At 45.4% G+C, this 17,069-nt stretch overlaps 1 protein-coding gene across 1 annotated transcript in view; it reads left to right on the forward strand.

Moving 5' to 3' along the window:
- LOC135996694 (disabled homolog 2-interacting protein-like) overlaps positions 1 to 17,069 on the forward strand; it is a 37,728-nt gene that overhangs the window by 12,941 nt on the left and 7,718 nt on the right. The window contains exons 2-3 of the mRNA XM_065648863.1: positions 2,949 to 3,104; positions 4,164 to 4,267. Coding sequence (XP_065504935.1) covers positions 2,949 to 3,104; positions 4,164 to 4,267 — 260 coding nt within the window. The remainder of the gene's footprint in view (positions 1 to 2,948; positions 3,105 to 4,163; positions 4,268 to 17,069) is intronic.

Below are 17,069 nucleotides of genomic sequence, written 5' to 3' on the forward strand. Positions count from 1 at the left end.
GTTTATTACTGTACAAAAATAGTTTCAGAAATACTCATAAGCCCTTGGTCCTAAATGAATGTGCAGTGTCCTGTGGTGGTGTCCCGTTGGCAGTGACTCAGTGGGACGCTTTCAACCCTGACAGCTTAAAAAAAAAAAATCCTGGTGCAATCCACACCAAGCAGCATTTTGGACCCAGCCATGTGTGATAACGTGGAGGAGATTTCAGGTGTTTGATTATTTCAAGGAAGTTTCTCTTTGAAGATTGTGTCCTGCAGCGGGGAAAACCCAAAACGTTGCAGCCTTCTGTAAATATTCGGAAGAGCAGAAAGCGTTTTTGTTTGTTTCTTTTGCTCTGTGATTGCACAAGGTGGATGAGCCGCAGCCCCAGTGAGCGGCAGACACGGAACAGCTGCTGTGGGGAGATTCGGTCGTGTTCGTGGAGAAGAACTGGGGGGGCCCCAGGAGCAACATGCAGGTTCTGCACCATGCAGGGTGGAAATAAAACAAGGGTGTGAATAGAAGTGCCTGGTTACCATTGAGCGAGTTTAGAAAAGTACAGGAAAAATGCCATCAACGAGGAGAACAGCAGACGAGGAATTGCCATCAGAACGGCCACAGTCCTCCTCCAAGTGACTTCTGGACCTTTTCCAGTCCAATTTTGAGGTTTTTAAGAGCTTCTGAAGGGCCAGGTGATACACTTAGGTGGGCCTGCCTGATGCAGCTGTCCAACAGCAATTAGACAATTTCTTATTGCTCATCTGTCCCTATCCCACCCTTTCTTAGGGCATCGCGTTGGGTGGTGGCAGTGGCGCAGAACCCGCAAGCGGCCCTTTCAGCGGTTCTGCAGCTCTAATGTGCCTTTCCTCGCTGTACCCAAGGAGTCTGTTCTCACATCCAGGATGCCTGCAATATAATCCTCATTTAATACCCTGTTACTGCAGATTTTCAGGCCTCTGTGTCATAAAAGAAAGATTTGGAGGTTTTAAGTTCGTAACAAGTTGAGGACTTTGGGACAGCAAATAGTGTCCTGCGATACTGTGTGTTTAAGTCCCCAGATCAAATCTAATCTAGAGCAAATAAATGGACAAATTAAGGTATAATCCTGGAATTTCTATGAGCTGAGCGGTAGTATTCAGCTAACAGAGAAATTCACTGTCTAGCGAGGGTGTTATCTGATAATGCTAAGTGCTTTTGGAAATGTCATTCCGTGGTTAGCTGCCTGCGGTAATACTGCTCCTCATCCTGGAATCCTTTATCTTGGGATACAAAATGCATGGCAGACGTTTGGTAATGAAACCTTGCAGTGTTCCCATGGGATTGTCAAGGTTTGTATCAATCGCGAATCTGATAAAAAGCATTAAAATGTGCAAGGCTCACGCTCTGAGCCCGGTGTAGGACCCCGGACTCTATGGAGAGGTGTAACGGGGCTGCCGGGGTCTGTCCAGCCCCCCGTGGGCTGGGGGTTCAGGACAGGAGGACGATGTGTTAGAGGTTGTGAAGAAAAGGCTGAAGTTGGATACTGAATCTGGTCTCTCGTAGCTTGCTTGTCTTACGCACAAGTGGGCAAAGTTGTCAAAAATCACAGAAAATAAGGCTGGAAGGGCTTTCGGGAGATCATCTGGTGTCTGTCTGCCCCAGGAGGGGGGTGGGAAGGGAACTCCGTGTACCGAACCTGTCCTGGCAGGAGAGCTCTGCGCAGAACCACAGAACCGCTTGAGGTCGGCTTGAACGTTATGGCAACCGATTCCAATATAGAACTGTCTGTGTCAAGAGAAGACTTTTTCCAGTGGCTAACCTAAAATATTTCCTGCCGTGAGTTAAGACATTTCTTTCCCAGCCTCTCGTGACTAGAGAGAGAGTTTCTATGGTTGCCTTTTCGGTGGGGTCTGGCTGCCGCGGTGCTGCGGTGGCTTTGCCATCGCGGCCGTTGCTGGTGCCGGTGTCTGGGCAGAGGAGCCTGGCGAAGGGTTTTCCTCTGACCCTGGGGAAGTAAAAAGGGCAGTTCAAACCTTTAGCCGTTCCTACTGTTCGCTGTGTAAAACTGTTCTGCTGTGCAGTTCTGGTAGTTAGGAGTTACTAATTTACCTGCAAGCTATTTTTACTTCCCTTTAAAACAAACAGCCCCCACCCCCCGCCCCAAACACCCCCAGCCAGCCCTCCTTCAAGTTATTTCTGGTTTCTCACGAGGAGTTTTGTAATGTGTTTTTCCTGCAAAGCCTCCTCTCTCCAGTGATTCCACAATGGTTAAACTAAGCTAAAATGGAGATTTGTCTCCAAACACCTTTATGAACCATGGCCTTAAGAATAATAGGAAGCTTTAGGTCCTAACCCATCTCTGATGCATTTGCTGGCTCTGCTTTGGGTGTATTTTAACGATGAAGTAAGAATTTAAGAGTGCAGTTGGTAACTTCAGTGCAACCAGACCCAGATATTAATCAGCCCTGGGTCACAACACACCCTCCCTTTCTCTGGAAAGTCTGTTCCGAGTGCTGGAGAGGGGCAGCGGATGGACGGGTTGCCCAGGTGAGACCCCTGGGCGCTCGGGTGCGACCAGGGCGGTGCAGGTCAGCGGTGCTGGGGAGCGCGGCCCTGGGCTTTGCACGTAATCCCGTCCTTCCTGTTTTCCAGCCATGTAGGTGAGAAGTGCTTTAAACAACGTTTATTCTTCTGGTCATTAAGAAAATGCAAAGCATCTTCTTCAGCTGTCTTGTCATCTTGAACTCACTTTCAGAATGCTGTCATCAAGGGGTTTCTTTATGACAGTCCAGAAAAAAAGAAGGCCACTGTTCAAAGGAATGGGTGGGAGCCTTGGTGTGGAAGGAGATGACACCAAAGGACTTGATTGCCTTTTTGAGATTCAAACAGTGCAACGTTCCGTGAAGAAAGTGGCCGAGAAATGAGAAGGCTTGTGTGGAAGTCGTGAAAGCGATGACCTGGCTGACGGTGGCTGTCTGGCTCTCGTACAGGTTACGTGGCAGCTGGTGAGGAGTCATGGGCAGGATTTGCAACCAAGGAAGATGTGGCTGAACAGGCACTTCCCCCAGTCCATGGGTGGGATCTCACAGTCTGTCCTTTTGGAATAGCTCAAGATACCTCTCAGGAATTGCTGAGTGGAATTGCAGGTATTAGTCGTGAGCCATTACGTCTAACCTTCTTGCCTTGCCGTAGAGATCTCTATAAAGACATTTTCTTAACCTTCAAAGCCACACGCAGAGCTCAGACCCTTGTTGGTTCATACAGAAGACTGTGCAGTCCCCTCCCCTCCGGAGGTTCGAGGAGGAACGTTCTCCTGCTCTTCTGTCCCGTGTCCGCTCCCGAGAACTCTGGAGTCGTGACACCTGAGTTTTGTTCTTGACTTTGTCGCTAAATACCTCCATGGTTGTGACCACAGGCCCTGCCCTTTTCCAGACTTGCTGACCAGCAGAACGGAGGTGACACATCTCCGCCTTTGGGGCGATGGAAATGCTCGGCTAATCAGGGCTTGAGCAGGGAAGCTTATTACAGGGCCTGAGCACCATCAAATGGCAGCTGGAAATAGATGTGTTTTTATGAGCTACGTGGTGCTTTGGCAGAGGGTTTGTGAACTGAGGAAACACCACCTCCTAATGCTGTTCCTGACCTTACCTAATATCTTGCTAAATCTTCTCGGTGTTCTGCATGTTTGTTAATTCAGCCTTTTCAGCCCCCTCCCTTCCTCCCCAGCAGGGCAGGAGGTAAGTATTCCTGTCCACATTTGATACTTTAGCAAGTGCAGGATTTAATAATTTTTTTCCTAGTTACAAAGCAAATTGCTAGAGGAATTGGAGGGGGAACTGAACCGTCCTGCGCCTGTAACCCCATTAGCAGTATCAGGTCCACAAGTGCACGAATCTCTACTTTGCATATAATTCTCACTCGGCTCAATACATTTTCTGTTTACCTATCTGCAGACTGGAAATAATGATAATGCCAACCTGTCAGGCATTATCTGGAGCTTGCAGTTGTATAAAAAATGCTAATTGATGAAGGTGAAAGTCTTGCTGATTGAACATTGTTCTAGGCGGCTGTGGGAAACACGAGCAGATCCAGCGGGGTGGTTGTGTTGGTTCGTTTGGGAGGGCATCGCAAAGGAAGGAGCCGCGTTCCGCACGGGCTGCGGGTGTGTGTTTGTAACTGCTGTTTGTTCTCTGTCCCGTCCGCAGAGTCCCCCCCGGAGCGCTGTGGGCAGAGGCGCAGCATGCCCAGCGGGGTCCCCGACAGGAACCCCACCATGGAGCCCGCGGCCACCACGCCGTTCCGCGTCACGGTGAGTGGCTCTCCCCATCTTAATGAGCCTTATGGCATCTTAATGAGTATTAAGGGGTTTTGCCGGAAGGGAGAGGAGCTTGCTCATCCTGAGAGAAGAGGTGGTGCGTGTGAAACTAATTGATTACTTGTTTTTAAGTGGATGTGTTGTTTTTCGATACAGTTAGCAACAAGCAACTGTAAAATATTTCTTGGTAAAGCAACAAGATTGGAACGTGAATCTGGAGCAGGTTTGGGTAAGTTGTTTCACCTGGGAGAGTTTCCTCGTGGTTTCCTTTGTGAATCCTAGGGCAGCGCAGCATGTTCATAGGTGTATCTGCTGGGCTGTCTCTGTGCAGTGCATCCTCGTGCTCGTACAGAAGAGAAAATCCCTTGTAGAAGAACCTGTCGTTAACTAACAGTAAAACTGGCAAGCGGGCGATGCCCCAGAGCCTGGTATCCTCTCCCAGCAGGAACCATTCACCGTTTTCCATTTCTTCAATCCTTTTCCTTCGAGATGCTCTGCTGATATCACTGTTTTGTTGTGCCAGCCATATGCAAAGAGCGGGAAGTCATTTGGGAGTGGAGCGGAGCAGAGCAGAGCAGCACCACTACCACAAATAACAGCGATCCCAAAATCAAACGGGTTCGTGTTGCTCCATGGGGAAGGGCACCGCTGTGTCTGTTTTACAGAAGGGAACCAGAGACCCAAAGAATTCAGAGCTGGGGTTGACCAAGGGACCGGTCGGTGCTGAGCAGCTCGTGGTGCTGCAGACGGAGCAGGCGCCAACAGTTCTGCTGCCATACGAGGAGCCCCACCACGGGACCCCCACCCCTGCCCTCCCGCGAGATCCGTGGTGGGGGCGGCTCATCGGCCTGTCCTGCCCTGGAGATCAGTTCCGAGGGACTTGGAAGCCTTTGGTTCTTCTGTAGTTCGAGTGCGCGTGGTGGTATTTATCACTGCCTACCCACTGATATAAGTCATCTCTCTAACATCCTGCAGGTATTAGATAGACTTCTAGGGTGGATCACAGTAGTTTGTACCACAAGGATTCTATTATCTAACAAATAGTATCAAATCCAGGTATTTATTTAATTTAGGAGTACACTCAGCTGACAAATATAAGCACAATGGTGGGATCAAAATTTTTTTTTTTTTTTAAAGTGGGCAATAAACGTGCAGCTGAGAGTATCTGCTTTTGTTTTCCAGTGTATCCTCAGTCTATAGTTAACGCCACAGAGTCTTGGGAGGCTGGAACTTTGCAATCAGCTGAAGTTATAGGGTCTTTTGGGTAACATTTAGGGAAACTGCCACTAGGAGAGAAATCTATTTAGAGATTTAAAAAAATAAGTGCAAGCATAAAGTATATGCAGCTGGAGATGGGTACACCCAGCATGAGCAATAGCCAAGGCAATTAGAAGGTTGTATTTTCAAGAGGAAAATGTCTGCTAGATGTGGATAATAAGTTTGCACTCAGGTATTTTTATTCAGAGAAGAGGCAAATGGTCTTGGAGCTGGTTTGCTCGATATAAGTTTTCTCTGCAGGCCACACCTATTTTACAGGCTCAGCTGCTTCATAACAACCCCAGATAGGTAGAACCAGAATTTCAAAGGAAAGACAATGGTGCAATCTAGAAAAAATCTGAGCACACCCAGTTCACCCGAGAACATTCGCACTGACGAATGAATCATTAATAGCAGTTTGTCTAAGTAGTTTATTTTAGTTCTATAAATTCTAAGCTTGTGAGTGTACAACGTTCTTGTGGAGCTTTATTCTGTAGCCCTTGTATGCAAACACGTGCTGAATATCTGAGAGCGTGTTTTTTGGTACTGTCTTGTTTGCTAAGTGAAATGGAAGAAGCGATGGGCACAGTGTGTGGATGGCAGGAGGTGAGGTCTGTATCGAAGGAGTGTGCGCAGCGTGTGGCAGCACTGGAGAAAATGAAACAGAAAAAGGAGTCTGAGACGTCTTTAGGCGTTTGCTGCAGCGGCACGTTTGGTTTGCTTTTTCTGGAGTTGATGAAAGTTATTCTCCTAAGAGATCCCCGTTCTAACAGGTTAAAACACAGGGGGATCATCTCGTAGTCTGATTCCTCTTGTATCACCTGTTTGCTGAGCAAGGTGCATCTTCTTTCAATCCAAAAGGGAAACTAATTTTTTTCTCTGACCCCTTGTTCCACAAGCCTCCATCTGAATTATCAGTTCCAAATGCTCTGAAACTCTGAGCATGGCAGACGGAAACGCAGTAAAGCTGACCGAATAGGCATGCTCCTGCTTTGTGCCTCTCATTTGTCAGAATCTATCGCAGTAAACGAGGGGCTTTGAACCTTAACGTACTACTTGTTGATGAGAAAGGCGAAGAATTATGGGAAAATCTGGGTTTGGGAGTATTTTGGGAGTATTTTTCTTAGTGCACTTGTAGTCAGTGAAAATAAAATGTTGTTTATTCCTTTTGCAATGGCATCTATCCTGCTTTCTGTTTTTGGAGAGGTTATTCCCTTCTCTGAGCAGGTGAGCTCTTGTTAGTGAAGCGGCCTATGCGGGCTGCGGTTACTCGCTTTGACTGGCTCTGCTATTCGGTATGGATTAAATAAGGGCAGCCTTCACATGGCTGATACATAGCATTTGTCTGCTCAGACTTACAGTCCACAATTGTCTCATTTCTGTTCCTGCTCAGCCCTCTGAATGTTATTGTGATTAATATGAATGGCTTCATTATGTACAGTTTTTATGGCTGCCCAGATTTCAGCAGATGTCTGACTTAAGAAATATGTTCTCCCTCACCTTCCCTCATTAACCAGAGGAACATTAGCAGTCAGTCCACTCCAGCCACTGGGAATAGTAATTAGTGCTTTAGTTTAGTGGTAATGGGATTATTACTTTTGAGCCTGCTGCTGTAGGTTTTGATGTTGTGAGCTTTTCATATTTTACAGCTGATTGTTCTTCCCTGACATCTCCGTCCTTCTGCTGTTGGGTCTCCAAGGGCCGAGGAAGCTCAGGAGCCTTTGGAGTCAGCTGTCCTGACAGTGTTGCACTCCCGGTTGCTTTCTTTAATTTGAAAACTAAAGCAAACCAGGGTGGAAGTGCTCCCTTCCCATACAGGAGTGTGCCAGGCAATTTAAAGTTAATTGGATGGTTTTGTAGCAACTTTGGAAAATAATAGCTCCTGCTAGTTTTTAAAGTTATGGAATATAACCTTGAAAATCAAGTCTTAAGATTTCTACATCTTAGTATGTGGACAAGCTGTTTTTACTCCTTCTGCAAAAATAAATTTTTCATAGAGCTTCTTAATAATGAAAAAATCTTGCCTAGTCCTAGTTACCTCCTGTTGTAAATGATTCTTTTCCGTGTAAACCCACGTCACTTCTGTGCTATCAGAGCTTTGTGTGATCTGATGCAGTTTTGGGAATTCAGGTCTCTAATCCAAGCGGCCACTTGTCTGAGGTCCCTGATTCTGAATCTGCTCTGAGCGCCAAGTTCAGTATTTTTAGTCTGTGTCTGACTGGAAAACCAGGAATGTATTTCACAGCGCCAGCTGTCCGGTGCTTCGTGTGGACTAGAGGAAACCTCTCTGACTGCTGCACGGCTGCCTAGAAACACCAGATTTGGTGCGTGTCGGTATAAAACTTAAATATAAGCAGGGAAGTTCCAACCCTAACAAATGTATTATATCTGATACACTCATCGAAGAGACTGACTGTCCTGACACACGTTTGCAGGGGGCATCTTGAGAGTTAAATGGTCTCGTTGGAGTCCTTCCCATTTGTCATGATTCTGCCCCTTGAATGAAGAGACCTAATTAACAAGTGCTTCAAGAGAAGTCAATATCCAAGGGTAGAAAAAGAAAGATGGAAGGCTTGACTTGGCAGGAGATGTCGGTTAAAGTGTCGCCTTCTTAGGCAGTGAGCTCGAGTTGTCTCCCCTGAGAACAGGTAATTAGCGGCGGCTGATGATGCTCCGGAGCTGGAGGCACCGGCACGACCCGGCAAGCGCTGGACTCCGGCGGGAGTGGGGAGAGCCGGGCTGTGTACTGAGATTTACCTTTCGGGAGAATACAGACAGCATTCCCTGCGTTGAATCTGGCATGGTTTACATCTGAAGTTTGTGTTGTATTTTATCAAACAGATGTTGCTCTGCCCACCTTGCAGAGGAATCAGGAGCCAGGGTTGGACTGCTGAGACTCCTGACTTCTCTCCCGTCTCATTAGAGTACTGCCATCTATTGACTGCTTTTGTTAGAGCCTGATTTATTTATTTCCCCGTGCAAATATCCCAGGCCAAGCAGAAGTCCAAATTGCCAAAGAACTTGTGTGGAGGAGTTGGACTTAGTGACTGGATCAAGAAACCGGAATGATTTCTTGCTGTTAGTCTGCCCCACTGACTGTGCAAGGAGCCTCCTTTCAAACAGGGAATTCGTGTAACGTGTAGTCTGAATATTTTTAAACAGTTCGAAGATGGCTCTGTGCCTTTCTCACAGAGCCGTGTCTGAGGAAGCAGCTCTTTACTCTCTCTTCCCCCAAGACGCCAGGTAAAGTTTAGGATTTTCTTCTCCCCAGACCTTTAATCCTCAGTTCCACTATCAGTCATTTGCTTTGCAGGGTCTCAGAAAACACTTCTGTCCATCTTCTGGTTGAAGCCACATTGGCTACAAAGAAGAAGATAAACAAAAAGCGACCGAAAGCACATGGCAGCTCTAAGGTACTTGGTCAGGCTGTCCTGTCCACCCATGGAATTGTGTACGTTGAAGTGGAAGGGAAACCGTTCTCAGAGAGGCTCCCAGGCCAGCCCAGTGGTGCAAATGCTCTTCCCGGCCCATTGCCGGGCAGGGACATGAGCATCAGCAGCATCCCGTTGGCTCGTGTTCCTTCATCCTCTGCCTCCGGTGCTGGGCACTCCTGCGATGTGCTTTGGCGCTGCTCTGCCTTGACAGCCTTTTGACAATGAACCATTTATAGTCACAAATAAATAGGAAATCTTTTTAGGTTTTAGTTCTTCTGCTTGTAATGTTAACCTGTTTTCCAGCAGTTTTTCTGCCTGTTTGGGTTGGGTATGCAACCGAATTTACAGTGATACAGTATAAGCTACTTTTATGGCATTCCTCCATTGACCCTGGTTTTAATCCTTGATAAATGAAGTATTAAATACTAATGGCATAGCAGTAAATGGAAACTCCTGGAGAGATGAAAGGGAGTAACCCTTCTACTGAACATAATCCTAAATAATGGGATGCTAGTTCAAACTGCTGGGGACAAGGTACTAGGGGGATTTTTACTCAATTTTTTGCCTGTGCATAATATACACGATTTTCCATTTTGTTTTATTTTTTTTTTCAAAAGCTGTCATGTAAATTATATTATAATAGTTTGACTTTGGAGAATTTATCTTCTTGTATTATTTGTAGAGCCAAATGGTGCTTCCCTCAGCATGATCACCCTGCCGTTAATTGAAATGTAATTGTTTACTAAACCATTCCAACTAGAAGGGAAAATTACTATCATTTTGGTCTGGCTGCATACATTAAAGCACCCCTTTTATGGGGACTGAATTTAAGGAGAATAGGAACATTATCACGGGTGATGTATAAACATAAAGCTATTATCATTAAACTGTCAACTGCAACTGGATTTGGATAACTGGTGTTAGTGGCAGCAAGAAACATGTAAATTGCTTTGAGAATGTATCTGTCAAGTCAGGCACTGTTTCTGGAATGGGACATGCTTGGAAGCTCTGCATTTCTGGGCAGTTTAGGGATCGGAAGAAAAACGAGGTCGTCGTGAGCATTTACGGTTATTTCTGCTCTCGTTGGTACCGTTTTGCAAAACTGGGGAGCGCTGACCTGACCACCAGGTCCAACACCTGCCTGCTGCCTCTGCTCTCACAGCATCTTTTGTGGGTGGATTTCCAGGCTCTCCACAAAGGTGACAAGTTATGAGCACCCTCATTTTACACCTGGGAGAACTCAAGTAGGGAAAAGTCGACCAACTTCCATGTGATCATGCAGCAGAGTCAGGAAATACGTCCTGAGCTGTATTTCTTAATTTCTAATTCCAGTCATGATGTTAAGCACTAGCTAAGCTACTCCTAATTACTTATCTGAAATCCTCCTTCAGTTTCAAGAGAATTAAATATTCTTCTCAAACTTGATGTTGTCATGTGAAAATGAAGAAGTGATTTTCTGGACTCCCCAGTCGGCGTTCCCAGGTCCGGCGTGCCTGGCGTTCTTGTTTTCTCTCCATGTTGTCAGATTTCCAATTGCTTGTAATTAAAATTAGAGCTCTCTGTCTTATTTTTCTAAGTCATCTTGTTAACATAAATCTCTGGATATTTTTGCTCTTTAATTTTTGTGTGTGCTTTATGAGACATGGGAGAAGTTCTAGTTAAGGCATTGTTTTAGAAAAGGGAATATTTTTCCATACTCAGTGCTACCTAGCACATGAAACTGATTGTAAATATATGTTTAACTATTTGAGTCTTACCTTATATATTGAAAATTTTCTGAGTAAAGTTGGAGTTTGCAGTTGGGGGAGTTTTGGGAGGCAGCCGGGTTGAAGGTACGTGGGATTGTCAGGTTTCAGCACAGAGCTGCAGCTCAAACCACTGTGGATTTATTATGTGCATCGAGCAGGAGAAAGGAATGACAGGATAAAAGACACGGTGCTATGACCTGCTTCACTGAAAAGGACTCAGCAAGGCAGGGAATGGAAGTTTTTTTCCTTTTTGAACTCAGTATGTTCCAGGGAGGTCTCCTTTTTCAGAGCCTGCAGCTGCCTAAAGGAGAGTTTTGCAGAAAGGAAGAGGCATAAGGGCTCAGCAGCAGCTTAGTTCACACACCGAGGCCACTTCTCTTTAAAAGTATTAGTGATCCTGGTTTAGTTTTTGTGGGCTGGAGCGTGGATTTGCTCTGCTTTTGGTTGCTCTCAAATGGCCGTGGCTGGGCAGCAAAGCCCCGTGTTCCCGGGTCCGTACGGACCGCGCTGGGCTGGGCCTGGAGCAGCTGCTCCGCGCTTTGGATGAGAGCAATCACACCTCCGATTCATCCTGCAGCGACAGCAGCTCCCACCAAGAGGGGAATGGCCATGAACACCAAATTGCTGTGTCCCAACCACCACTGAAACATATTCAGGAGTAGGGGAGAAACTCACATTTTTGCTTCCTATCTTAGGCCTGGGCAGTGGATTAACAGCAGAGCTTCTGCTTCTCGGGAAGATAAAGTCAAATACTGTGTAGTTCCCGGGTGAGAAAGGGGAAAACAAATGTTTCAGCAAGTTATCTGGCTCTGCGGTGGGTGTAAATTAGCACGATTCCCTTGATTTCATGTAGTCGCTCCAGATGTTTCCACGTTCTCAGGCCTCGAGGACAGCTGGACCCGCTCTGGGTACGTGACACTCAGTGACCCTCAGAGGAGGCCAGGAGCAGCAGAGCCTCGGGGCTGCGGCGGGAGATCGCGTCCTTGTGCCAGGAGAAGGGAGGGAGCGAGGGTGAGGAGGCCGCTCCGAGGTCCGCCTGGGAAGCCTGGGCGGCGTTTTGTGGGAGAAACCTGCGTTCTCAGGATTTTTTGGCTCTCCTCTTCAGCTCCCTCCGCTCCTCACTCCTGTAGAAGCAGTGTCGTAGCCATATGAGAAATACCAACAGTTCCTCTAAGTTTTTATGGAGAGAGCCCATGGGAGGAATATTTAAAATGTAGGCTGGAAGTAAGGCTAATAGGAAATGCTAATTCCCATTTCATTCTTTTGATCAGTGTATATTGAATAATAATTACAGCGATAGCACTTGGCACTTCTGTAGCACCTTCTGTCTGAGGCTGTTGAAGTATTCTGCCAATCGGGAGGAATTCAAGCTTGCAATTGATCATAATGCCTTAAAATAAAGGGGGAAACTAAGGCATGGAAAGATTGTTCAACTTTCCCCATCTTTCACAATCTGTATAAAAGAGTTGGGACTGCATAGTAGTTCTGCTGATCATCTTATAAGGAGCAAAAACAAGGCACCATTTAAAATGGTGAACATGATGAAAACTGTCCAGATGACTGACCTTTAGAACATGTTATGTGTGTTTTGTGGCAGTTTCACAGTTTAATTTATGCTCAAGTGCTCTGTTGTATTTTTATCTGTTGCAATTTTCAGCAACACACTTGGATTCATATCAGTTCTTCAGAGTCTTCCCTTTCCAAAGGATGGTTTGAGCAGAAGTGGTACCTCGTGCTCATTTCAAAACTACTACAAGAAGAAATATGGTAGTATTTCAAACTCGTCCCTGGATGACCAAGTGCAAACACCCTGTACTAATTAATAGGCTGTATGGAGACAAATGAATCTGACTGGTTTCATTTCTGTGAGATGAGTGAAAGGCAAAAAGTAAACAAACAAAAGCTTTAATTTGTTTAAGCCTCTAGGCACTGAAAAAACCTCGGATTGCTGGTAGCACAGACAGTGTCCCTTTAATTTGTTTCTGGGTCACAGATAAAGAATTGCACTGCAGCTAGAAAAGGTAGGATAATAAACACATTCTGTTCTCCCGCTTTCAATAGCGCTGATATTGTGCTTTCAGAAAACAAGTCAAATAGTGCAAGGTATTATTCGAATCTCTTAGAGAGCTCCAGCAGAACACAAGTGTCCATTTAATCAGGACCTTCATCTCTGAACTTCTCCATTTGGGAATTTGTATTGGTTTAGCTCAGGGATATTAGATATTAACTTAGATACTAAGCTGATTGCAGTGGAATTAATACAGGTGTGTGCCATTGCCACAGTTAACACTGAATAGTTGTCAATAAATTTATTCCAAGTTTTAACTTAATTTCTGAGGCATGTTTTTTCTCACTTAGACTACACACTTCTCTTTAATAGCCATATCTATGCCATATTTTGAGCCATGATTTCCTGGACTTTCCTTGTGATAGATGGTTCACGTCATCTGCGTACTTTGGTAAGAACTGGAATCATGTAGGAGATGCTGCATCCCGGCTGGAACTGCTCTTGTCTGTGGTGTTCCCTCCATGGAAGGGTCTGACTTTGAACTTCAACAGGCGTGGAAGAGCTCGTGGCCCTTTCTGTTGAGCAGGGCTGCTACGTGAGGTCAGTTGGAAGTTGTTTTGAAGGTTTCTTCTTCCAACCCAACTCCCGAACTGGTGCTGCCTAATGCGAGAAGGTTTCTCCAGGTGGTGACACTGTTGTTCCAAACCAGATGCAACTACTTGACACCGCAGATCTGATTTGGATGGTCTCGTGATGATTACATGGTCTCATGATACTTGCAGTTGAATAACTGTTTGCTACTGTGGGTCCGTATGTAAACATACGTGCTAAGATGAGTTTGATTCCTAGGTACTTTTTTCAAACTTTAGTTACCATGGGAACAGGATCCACTTTCTCCTCCATACTGTCACTTTTCCTCTGCGCTGCACTCCAGGAAGGAATAGACTGGATTTGTCCTCCCCACCCTCTTTTTTCCCTGGGGAACGGGGCAGTCATTGCTCGGGCATCGAGGATAATTTGAGAGCACGACGGTACGAGCTGTGATGCCGTTCCGAGGTATTCAGATATTCCTGGCCCTGGCACTCTGCCAGCAGCTTTCCTGTCTTTATCTTCCTCCATAATTACCATGGATCATATCTTACCTGCAACACTCTTCAAAGCACCAGGGAAATTAGCTCCAGAACTAATCATGTCTTTATTTCCTAAATGGCTCAATGTCGGTACGTACGCCGTTCTGCAGAGTGGGATTCACGGTGACCGGCACAACCCGCCTCTGCCTGCCCGTCCCCTCCCGCTGTTTTTCTTCCTGTACTAATTTTACTGAGCAGTTTATTATCTAGTTTGATACTGAGAGCAGAGGTCACCATGTCTTTAGACATACTTCGCAACAGGTGTGTAGTATGGAAAAAGATGGGAACTCAGCATGTCCAGTTCATGCTCCCATGTCCCTACAGCCGTTAACTTCTGAGCACTGCAGTCCCCTCTCAGAAGAATCACAGGATGTCAGGGATTGGAAGGGACCTCGAGAGCTCATCCAGTGCAATCCCCCCGCCGGAGCAGGAACACCCAGATGAGGTTACACAGGAAGGTGTCCAGGCGGGTTGGAATGTCTGCAGAGAAGGAGACTCCACAACCTCCCTGGGCAGCCTGGGCCAGGCTCTGGCACCCTCACCGGGAAGAAGTTTCTTCTCATATTTAAGTGGAGCCTCCTGTGTTCCAGTTTGCACCCATTGCCCCTCATCACTGGTTGTGAGGAGTTTCAGATCACAGGGCCCCAGTGGCCTAATGGATAAGATCGTGGCCTCTTAAAGCAGAGGTTATGGGTTCGAGTCCCAGCCGCGGTGACTCATGGCCCTCTCTGCAGGTGCCTATGGGGCCCTGGGTGGGCAGTGCAGGAGCTGCTGAGGAGGAAGACTGTGTGTTCCATTCCCATTGGGTGGGGAAACAGGTGACCCCACATCTTCCATCAAAAGCAAAACAACTAACAGTAAAAAAAAAAAAAGCAAACAAAAAATCTGCAAAAGGGTAGAACAGAAAAATGGCAGCAAAAAGCAAAACCAAAAAAAAGGCACAAAAAACCCCAAAGAGTAAAGAAAGAAAAAAAAAAAGCAAAATTCTCAAGAAGACAACAAGAAAAAGAGTTACAAAAGTTCCAAAAAGGCAAAGGCGAAAAACCCAAAGAGCAAAGAAAAGCAAAAATATATAACAACAAATATATCAAAACAGAAAAAGGCAACAAAAAGCAAAACAAAAAAAGAGAAAATAATCCAAAAACCAAAGAGAAGTAAAAGTGATGAGTTGCAATTCTAAAGGACTGAGTGGAAGTGCTGCCTAAAAAAAAAACCACCACCCAAACCTTAAAAAAAAAAAAAGTAAAAAAGGTGCTTTAAAAAAAAGAACCTTAATGAGTGTTTTGTACCTCCCTGTCAAATCCAGATGTTTTGTTTTTCAAGATTGACAAACAGCTGTTCAGGTCCCTTCATGGGAGACGAGGCCTGAGGCTGCGGGACCGGTGGGCACACAGCCTGCCCGGGCAATTAGCAACTGAGTCAAAAACAGTTAAGGAATAAATGAACGAGACTTAAATCTGCCTGATAGAATTGAAATTTCCTGCTGGGTGACAAAATTCTGCTTTAAAGATAGTAAATCCACTGCTAATAATTAGGCAAGAAATAATCACTGCTAAGACCCCAAAATAGGATCTGCCACTTACAATATCTGTCTTATTATTCTGCAGAGGGATAAAACAGCAATGAGCTGAATTTTTGCCTCCAGTTCCTGAAGAATATTCTTTTTGCTTTATACCTCTGGCAAACTTTCAAGTTGAGTGTCCCAGGAAACCTCATTGTCAGCTGTGGTTTTCATTGCTGCCTCACATCGCGTTCTTAAGCCGAAGACCAGACACAGGATACAAGCTTAGAAGGAAAAGGAATAAAGGTGGAGAAAAATCGCAGGGAGTAGTCTCGCATTGTTTTTCCATTTCCATTTAAATTGATGATTGAATATCTGTGATTTCATCTGAGAAGGAAAATAGTTGCACTTTAATTTTGCACAGAGGGGGCGGGTAGAGACCTCACTTCCAGTCTCTAGGTGGAGGTCTCTGTATTCCTGGTCTCCAGTTTCTATTTTAATAAGGAGGGGACTTTGAGATTTTGAGAAGTATTTTATAGATTTACAAAACCACCTAAAGTTCTTGATTTTTTGGTGGTATAATTTCAAGCAGAAAGATGCCTTCTGCTCCATCCGAAGGATTGTTACCAGTTACACCCCTAAGCTTTCTTAATCAAAAAATGGTCTGATCTGTGTGTCGTGAAGGTCAGAGGAACTGCTGAAGCAAGGCTGTGTGCGCCTCTAAGCGTCACGTGTGTGTCGTGTTTATCCCTTCATTGTCGTTTTTCTCCTTTTTTTCAAAGCCGTAAGCAGAAGGTGAATCAAACGGAAAGACTGATTTTCAGAAATGTTGAGGTTAGGAGAAACGAGCTTCATCTGAAGTATTTTCACAATGTCTGGAAATCAAGGAAGGTAGATAGGGAAAAAAGCAAGACTGATGTATTTGCTGGGTTATAGTAGGTATTCACAGTACTTTTACAAAAGTTAACATTTTTGTTTGATTGCAGCTGTAATTATTGCAGAATACAAATGTTCCAATTTAAGCTTCAGAAATGTAGTGAAAGTCTCTGTAGCCAGGAGCATCTGCCTGAAACATGAGTTTCATATTTGCATGAGTAACTTTTACTGCAAAATTACACAATGAATCCCTACGTTCAAATGATAATAATAATTTTTTATTCTAAACATATCATCTACCAACTGCTTTTTAAAATTTATTGGCCTAGCAGATGGTTTTGTAGAAAATGTGTTATTAAAAGCACGCAAGATTTGTCAATGAAAATGCAGCGACTTGATGTTGGTACCTTTCTGTAGACTTAGAGCTGGCCATCAATTTTGTGGAAAATGGGGTTATCTCGTCCAGCGTGTGCTCTGCTCCGGAGATTTCCGACGGGAGCGAGTCGGGAGCCGCCGATGAGCAGATCGACACCCCGTGCCATCCGCCTGCGCTCCCGGCCGTAAATCAAAGCAGGGAAAGCACGGGTAAGACACGCTCATGGAACAGATTACTCTCTATCATATAGCAAAAGTGGACTTGAAAAGAGAGCATTAATGTAAACAGCTTTATGGAGACGGTTTTCTCGTTTGTTGCTCACCTTGGCGAGCTGTGATACCTGTTTTAAACGAGGCAAGGCAGCCGAGTGGCTGAAGTGGCACAGGAGTGAAGCATCCTCGAGAAGTGAGCCCGGCTCTGCGCTTGTCTGCTCTGGAGTCACTGTCCAAATCACTCACACCCCTCT

Source organism: Caloenas nicobarica, chromosome 19, assembly GCF_036013445.1.
Source record: "Caloenas nicobarica isolate bCalNic1 chromosome 19, bCalNic1.hap1, whole genome shotgun sequence".
Taxonomy (NCBI): Eukaryota; Metazoa; Chordata; class Aves; order Columbiformes; family Columbidae; genus Caloenas; species Caloenas nicobarica.